Raw genomic sequence first — 8,271 nt, forward strand, 5'->3', positions numbered from 1 at the left:
GGCCTGTGCAGACCTCATCATCGGAGCCATCTCTATGAACCTCTACACAACCTACATCATCATGGGGCGTTGGGCCCTTGGGAATGTGGCCTGCGACCTCTGGCTGGCCTTGGATTATGTGGCCAGCAATGCCTCCGTCATGAACCTGCTCCTGATCAGCTTCGATCGCTATTTCTCCGTCACACGGCCCCTGACTTACCGAGCCAAGAGGACGCCCAAGAGGGCAGCCATTATGATTGGCTTGGCTTGGGCCATCTCCTTCATCCTCTGGGCGCCTGCCATCTTGTTCTGGCAGTACTTTGTGGGGGAGAGGACTGTCCCCCCAGGCAAGTGCTCCATCCAGTTCCTTTCTGAGCCCATCATTACCTTTGGCACGGCCATCGCGGCCTTCTACTTGCCAGTCACCATTATGATCACTCTCTACTGGAGGATTTACCGCGAGACGGAGAATCGGACCAAGGAACTGGCTGGGCTTCAGGGCTCAGAGACCAAGAGCTCAGTCACCAAAGCCAGGCTGAAGGGCATTGGGGATGGGAGTACCAGCAGCTCAGAGCGGTCCCAGGCACTGCCACCTCTGTCTGGTGAGACCAAAGCCCCTAAGAAGGCCTGTTGTTTCTCTGGTTGGTGGGCAGAGCCGGCGTTGGCAAAGCAAGGCAGCAATGGGAGCTGGAACATCACAGAGGAGGAGGACGAGGACGAAGAGGAAGGATCACCCGACTCCTTGACCTCCTCCGAGGGTGAGGAGCAGCGTTTTGAGGTCCAGAGCCTCTGTTCAATGGTCCTCCGGCTGCCCATGGTCGGCACTGTGGTCCACCCACCACCGATGGCAGAGAAGGCAAGCCGGGAGCGTGCCAAGCCAGCCAGCAAGGCATGGGCAGGAGGGGGTTTTCTCTGCCGGATCCTATCCCAGGCTTCCTCTGGCTCCAAGACCTCAGCGAGGCGGCCAAAGACACCAGCGCTGTCGGGGAGGACGACCATGGCCGAGAGCCACCTCCTAAAGAAGAGCAAGGAGCTGTCCAAGCGCAAGACGCTCTCGTTGGTCAAAGAGAAGAAAGCTGCCCGGACCTTGAGCGCCATCTTGTTGGCTTTCCTCCTCACTTGGATGCCCTACAACATCATGGTGCTGGTGTCCACTTTCTGCAGGGACTGCATTCCCAACAGCCTCTGGGAGCTGGGCTACTGGCTATGCTACGTCAACAGCACCGTCAACCCCATGTGTTATGCCCTCTGCAACCGGTCTTTCCGCAACACCTTCCGCATGCTGCTCGCATGCCACTGGGACAAGCGGAGGTGGAAGAAGATATCCAAGCACGTCGCCGCCTTTCACCGGGCCCCGGCGCAGTGAACAGGTGTGGCTGGCTAGGGAGGGAGGTGGGGCTTGCCAAGACTGGCCACCCTGTTGAGTGCCCAAGGCAAGATGGGTATGGTTTGCAGTGCCCTTGAGTGGTGACCCCCCGTTGAGTCTTGTGTGGGCATCAGCTGGAGGTTGCCCAGCTCTGGGTGGAGATGGATGGGGGCTGTCCAGGGGGTGGGAAATGGAGTCGAACATGGCCCTAGCCATATCCCATGGGAAGAGTTACTATGGAGAACCAAACCAACAGTGGCTGGCCTAATAGGATTAGGATCTAGGGGTTTGAGCTAGCGGGCATTGGGAATTCAGGGAACCTGGGTTCAAGCCCAGACCTAGGAGGGCAGTGGGATCTGGGGGGATTAGAGCAGGGGGGCTGGGAGCTCAGATACCTGGGCTCTCTCCCAGCTCTGGGAAGGGAATGGCGTCTAGGGGGATAGATCAGGGGAGTGGGGTCTGGGGAGGTTATAGTGGGGGGACTGGGAAGCTGGATGCCTGGGTCCTCTCCAATTCTGGGAGGGGAGTGGGGTCTGGGGAGGCAAGAGCAGGGCGAGCCGAGAGCCCAGATACCGGTCTCACCACCTTCTCTTCCCTTCCCCTCCAGATTCAGCCCCTGGCTTGAATGTCGCATCTCAGGGACCTCATGCTGCAGCAGCAGAAGGTGGAAGGCGTCTCCATCTGTCACCGCCAGGACCCCAGACCTGAGGGCTGGGAGAGGAGGAATTTTACCTGTCCCCGACCCCTGCTATCCTGAGGCTGAATTCGGTGCCCATGTGAGACCCTGACTGGACGTGGACGTGGCCAAAGCAGGAGAGGAGTGGACTCAACTCCACCGTGGACCCTGGACCCCATGGAGGAGACGTCCCCCCACCCTGCCGCGCCCCCAGGAACCTCGCATCTCGCGGCGTCCAGCCTGGAGGCCACACGGGGCTTCTACCCGCGCCGTCACGGGCAGGAGCAGCCCTGGACACTGGGAGCCCAGACATCAGCTCCTGCCTCTGCTTATTCATGCTTGGACTGGGCACCAGAGTAGGGGCCGGGGGGTGAGAGCAGGGGCTCTGGGAGCCCGGGTGCCTGGCTTCATTCCTATTCACCTGGAGGGCTCCCGCCTTCCCCCCTCGGGGGGTGTCAGACCTCAGGGGCTGCCCGGACTCTCCCGAAGGACGGAGCTCGACCTGTTACTCCAGAGAACATGGTGGGAGCAGGAAGCGGTGTCTCCATCGCCCCCCCAGAAGACCATCTCCACACCAGTCCATCTCAGCTGGGGCAGGTGACTGTTGGGGGCTGTGTCTATAGTCCCCAGGCATCTCTCTCCTGGGGAAACTGAGGCACAGAGCAAAGCAGGACTTTATGGCCAGATCCCCCCGACCCCCATGCTAATGGCAGGCAGCACCCAGGCTTGCAAACCCCCACCGTTTCACGCCTTGCAAAGATTCATTCAAGTTGAGCCGTCCGGCCGCTTCCATGCCAACACCAAGGGCCCTGTGGGAACATCCTCCCATCGATGCCCTTGAGACAAGACGGGCACAAGACCTAGTCCCAGAAGCAGAGGCAAACGCTCGATGCACCCCCATTTTGGGCTTTGGTGCCCACTTTGCCGGGGACAGCCTTGAACGGCCCCCATCCAACAAGGTACCATATTTCCTCACCTACAACGCACCCACCGCGTAAGCCCTGCACGTTGTTTTGGAAAGGCAGAAGGACAGGGAGAAAGAAAAGCTGTTTCCTTTGAACTGAACCAGCAGAACATTGTATTCCCATGTCAATTTATCTCTCGCTGGTATTTATGTCACCCATTCTACGTATTTATTTGAGTTTAGGACCATAATAATAATAAAAGAAACCACTGCGGGAAAGCGGCTCGGTGATTAATCCTGAACGATAATAATAAACATCGCGGCTCAGGCCTGGCTGGTCGACGGCGCTTTGGGGTAGTAGTCCAGCTGCAGTGGTGACACAAAGCCACTGCTGATATATCTCCCTTCTCCTTGGAAAGTTTTCAGTTTGGGGCCCTGCACTTCAAGGAGGAGGTGGAGAGGCTGGAAAGAGGCCAGAGCTGAAGGGATACAAATGATCCTAGAGGATCCTAGAGAAGGCAGACAGGAAGGGACCTTCACAGGTCATCTAGTCCAGCATTTCTCAATGAGAAATTTGGGTCGTGACCCAAAAGCGGGTGCAAGAATATGTGAAAGGGTCACGGACAAACTTGAAAAATGGATTCTCCTTTGAAGGAGAACAGCGTGGGAACCTGGCTTTTCCCCTCGCAGGCAGGCAGAGCTGCAGCCTGCAAGGGGCTTCTTGGAGCCCCCCGAGCCCCACACACTCGCCCCCTGGCCCCACACGCTGGGGGCTGGGGCTCGAGTGGGGGCCACAGGTCAGGAGTGAGGGGCACTCGGTCAAGACTGGCCGCTGATCTTTACAAATGGGTCCTGGTACAAAAAAGGTTGAGACCCGCTGATCTATCCATCTAAGGGGTGCACTAGACTTTGTGCCATCCCCTCTGGCCTGGCTTTCCTATGATCCTACATGTGTGGCTGGCAGAAATCACAGACATCCTAGGGAAGCTGGGCTGGGAGGGAGCTCCAGAGGTCACATCTAGTCCAACCCCTGCCCGAGGCAGGGTCGGCCCTGTCCAAACCAGCCCGGACAAATCCAGCATCCAGCCTCTCCATCAAACAGCCCTGCCACAGCGCAAGGCATCACACCCTCGCGGCACAGGGACCCAGGGGGCAGGTCTGAGGAGGAAAGGCTGACAGAGCTAGAGGGCCGAGCGCGGAGAAGAGACGGGCACCAGTCGGCACAGGAGCCGGGTCCTTCGAGTCCTGGCTAGGGCTTCAACTCGGCACCAAAAACATAAACCAGGAATGCCAGAGGTCCAAGCTAGGAGACTTCACGTGTTATATGTGATGTGTAGTGTGTGCATGTGTACACACACACACACACACAGATATGACGTGTACACACACGTGTGTATGTCTGCTTACACGTCTCTGTGTATTTATGGCTGTGTGCGCGCGCACAGGGGTACCTGTGTGTATATGTATATAAATGTGTGTGAATATGCATGTGTATGCATGTGTTGGTGTATGTGTGCACATACATCGGTATATATGTGTATCTATAAACATGTATGTGTACACACATAGGTATACATGTGTATATGTATGTTCAAATGCGTAATGTGTGCATGCATGTGTGTATATAGGTGTGTATAAATGTGTATACGTATAAATGTAGGTGCATGTGTGTGTGTACGCATGGTATACGTGTGTGTATATGTAAGTGCATGTGTATGTGTGCGTGTGTATGTATCTACTTTGGTCAGTCTGCAAGGCCCACATCTACCCTGCTGGCTGCTCGAGCTCAGCAAACTCCATGTTGCTAAACTTCCTTGGGGACCAGGGCTGGGCTGCCTGCGTTTGCACAGCCCCAAGCGCGCGGAGGACAGCGAGCTGCGAGCAGCTGGCGGGGCACAGAAGCTCTCCGGTACAGCCTGCCAGCTTCAAGACAAAACCAACCCACAAGGCACGGGGCTGGGGGGAGAGAGCGGCCATCACAAACCCGAGTCGCTTCCAGCAAGGAGGTTTATGAGCTGCCGTCACGATGTCACATACGTGAGCATTTGCCCTTGGGGAGTAGTCATAAACCTCCCCCGGATCCACGCTGGGCTTGAAATCATCCCCCAAGGGCTGGCCCTGAGAAAAGCCTCTGCAGCATCTTCTGCCGGCACCTTTTTCCAGAGGCATTTGGCACCCAGGCCAGGGACCTTCCACCCCTGAATCTAAATCGGTGATGGGAGAGTTTGAATAGAAATCAGCAGCGGCCACAGAAGGCAAGCAGCAGGACAGTCTAGGCCTGGCGGTTGCATGGGGGCTGTTGGTGGAGTCTGGCTGGCTGGGTTTGTCTGGGATGGTTTGGAGAGGGACGAGCTTGCCTCGGGCTGGGGGGCACGCACTAGACGCGGCCTCGGGAGATGCCTTCCAGCTCAGGATCTCTAAGAGAAAGGCTTGAACCAAGTCACAGCAACGTTGTTCCAATGGTGCTGGTTTCAAGGAGAGAGGGCAAGATAGACCGACCCCTCGGAAAATCCTAGCTCTTTGCTTGCCCTCCTTTCTCGCCTCCAGGAACATCCTAGAGCAATTTTTTGCTGCTGCCAAGATCTCCGAGAATCCCTATTAGCACTGCAGGGCCTCTCCAGGTGCCCATAAATCTCTGAATTCACCTTGTGAACCACATGTCCATGCCAATGGCAGCCTGCGGGCGAGGGTCTTGTGGCACATCCTTGGGGCGGTGGCCCCCAGCAGTCGAGAAGCACGGCCTTCCAGGCTGCTCTCGAATACTGGGCCTAGCTCTGGTCCCCGCACCTCCGAAAGGACGCAGCGCTCGAGAAGGTCCAGAGAAGGGCAACAAGGATGAGGAGTGGTACGGAGGGGCTTCCTAGGAGGAGAAACTGAAGAGGCTGACGAGAGATAGAGAGAGAGAGACAGCATGGGGGGTGGGGTAGGTGGTTGGACAGATGGATGGATGGAGCGGGTGGGTGGATGGACGGAGATGGCGTGGGATGGATGGATAGACAGACAGGCCTATTCCATTCGAAGATGCGTGAGGGGGAGCAAGAGAAGGGCCTGCAAAATACTAAATGGGGAAGAGAAAGTCCATAGGAATTTACAGCCCATCTCCCACCAGCCAAGAACAAGGGCTCGCAGTTTCAAATGAACACCAAGCCCGCAGCGTGGGGCTCGCTGCCACCAGACATAGTGGAAACGGAGAGTTCAGCCAGATTCACCGAGGGACTGGACATGTTCTTGGAGGAAAGGGGCATCGGTAGCTACCGAGCACGGGAGCGAGGGGCACGGCCGCTGCACCGGAGCTTCCTCGACTCTCGGTGCTGGTGGAACGGGGCAAAATCCCTCCTCAGCCCCAGTCACTCCCCCACCCAGCCTCTGCTCTCTGCCGCCGCGGGACGGAGACCGGGCAAGACGGACCTAGGGTTTGCCCCAGCCCACGGCACCTCTTCTGTTGTGTAGAAGGAAGCCGGCACAAGAGGAACGGGGCTGGTAAAACAAAGCACCGAGATGGTCTGGATAGATCCCAGGCGTCCTGAGCTGGGCGCTGGGGCTCTACGTCAGCCACGAGCAGCTGGGCTGGGAGTTAATCGAATCCCACGGGCAGACACGGGAATGATCTAATCATCAGTGCCCAGCTCCCCCCCACCCCGAACAGACCAGCCTCCAGGGCCGAATGATGCACCCGTGGCTGGGCCGTGGCCGTGGCGTGAAGCAGGGGGCATGGAAGTAGTTGGCGGTCAGGAAAAGTCATGCCGTGTTGACGCAAGCGGCTGTAGAGCAGGACACCTCCAGATGCAGCCACCTCTGGGGTGGGAGACACACGTGCACACACAGCCACCTCTGGGGAGGGGGGGGGGAAAACACGTGCACACGCAGCCACCTCTGCGGTGAGAAACTCACACCCACATGTAGAAGAGGCCACCTCTAGGGTAGGGGACACCCCCCACCCCCGGGTGCAGTCATGGCTCTACCTGGAGAAATTCAGAGCAGTTTTCCACAGCTGGCTGGAAACACAGGACACACCCAGGCACCGGGGAAGAGAAAACAGGACATCAAGGCATCCGTGTAAAAATGTTTACTAATTTTTCTTTTCTTTTTTTAATTTTTAATACAGTACCTTTAAAAAAAAATGACACACCTCGGCTCTAAATTGATGCAACGCCCAATTAAAAAACAAAACGAAAAATTATGAAGGAATCTACGGAGTAGGCCCAAAATTCCCATTGCTTTATTACTCTGTCCATTAACACCCCCCCCCCCCCAAAAATTAGCCTTTTGAAAAATCTTTGCGATTTCAACGGAGGAAGGGAAGGAAGAGCAAAAGGCAAAGAAATGCCAACTTAAATAGAAGCAGGGGGCTGTCTCAATCAGCTGCGAGCGCCTGTTGGGTGAGCAGGGGGGTGAGAGACAGCTTGTGGAGGAGGAAGAGGAGTGGAAAAATTAGGCTGAAGCTAGGGGGAAACGGGAAATTAAAAAAAAACAAAACAAAAAACCCCCGAATTTTCAACTCAGCAGCAGGTGGCTTCTTCCTGCTACGAATTTGTTTGTCCTTCACCTTCCAAAAGGGAAGCAATAAAGAGATAGTGTTTTTTTTATTGGCAAGAAGCAGCCGGAGGAAAGGAAAGGATAAAAATATAAAAGAAGAAAAAAAAGAGGGCAGAGGATGTTTTAACGGCAACTGAAGGAAAAAAAAAAAAAAAAAAGATAAAACCTAAATGGAATCCATCCTCTCCCATCCCGACAACACATCACAATGGCGGACAGCGAAAAGGCCCATCCCCAAAGCCTGATGAGCTAATAATTATCTATCTGGGGACGACGTGTGACCTGAGAATCGCATTCCCACTGGAACGAGAACAACGCACAAGACCGAAAGAACCGCCCCCCCGTCAACCCAACCCCCACCCACCCACAAAAGTGACAATATAAGAGGTTTTCCATAGCCGAAGGAGCTGTTTTGGTGTTCTCTAAAGGGGGGCAGGCGGGGATAAGACACGCGTGTGAAGGTTAGCACGGGGGGGTCCTGAGATGATGGCATGGGGCCCCGCAGTTAAGAGGGAGGGGATGCGGTGGCTGCCTAGTCAAGCACGGAGAGGGGAAGGAACTGGATGGGGGGGGGGGGGGGGGGGGCAGCGGGGGGTGGGGGGCTGGGGTGGAGGCCAAGGAGGTTTGGGCGCCTCAGTCGTAAGCAAGACCCACCAGGCCTTGTCCGAGGGGGACACCCGCAGAGAGGACACCCCCACCAGAGCGGCGATGGGACAGGGCTCGAGGCTGACAGAAGAGGGGACAAGGGGGCTCGAAATTCCGGGCACATCAAGAGGTGTCAGAGCTGTGCAAAAAAGTGTGCGTGTGTGT

General features: G+C 56.3%; 1 protein-coding gene across 5 annotated transcripts in view; it reads left to right on the forward strand.

Annotated features, from left to right (window-relative positions):
- The window catches only part of CHRM1 (cholinergic receptor muscarinic 1), a 12,763-nt gene extending 9,566 nt beyond the window's left edge, over positions 1 to 3,197 (forward strand). For all 5 annotated transcript variants that reach the window (XM_025193573.1, XM_025193571.1, XM_025193572.1 and 2 more), the window contains 2 exons: positions 1 to 1,349; positions 1,953 to 3,197. The exon at positions 1 to 1,349 is cut by the window's left edge and continues 392 nt beyond it. In XM_025193573.1, the coding sequence (XP_025049358.1) occupies positions 1 to 1,345 (1,345 nt within the window). In that variant the 3' untranslated portion in view covers positions 1,346 to 1,349; positions 1,953 to 3,197. The remainder of the gene's footprint in view (positions 1,350 to 1,952) is intronic.
- Positions 3,198 to 8,271: the final 5,074 nt, after the last annotated feature.

This window comes from Alligator sinensis, unplaced genomic scaffold, assembly GCF_000455745.1.
Source record: "Alligator sinensis unplaced genomic scaffold, ASM45574v1 scaffold1318_2, whole genome shotgun sequence".
Lineage (NCBI taxonomy): Eukaryota > Metazoa > Chordata > Crocodylia > Alligatoridae > Alligator > Alligator sinensis.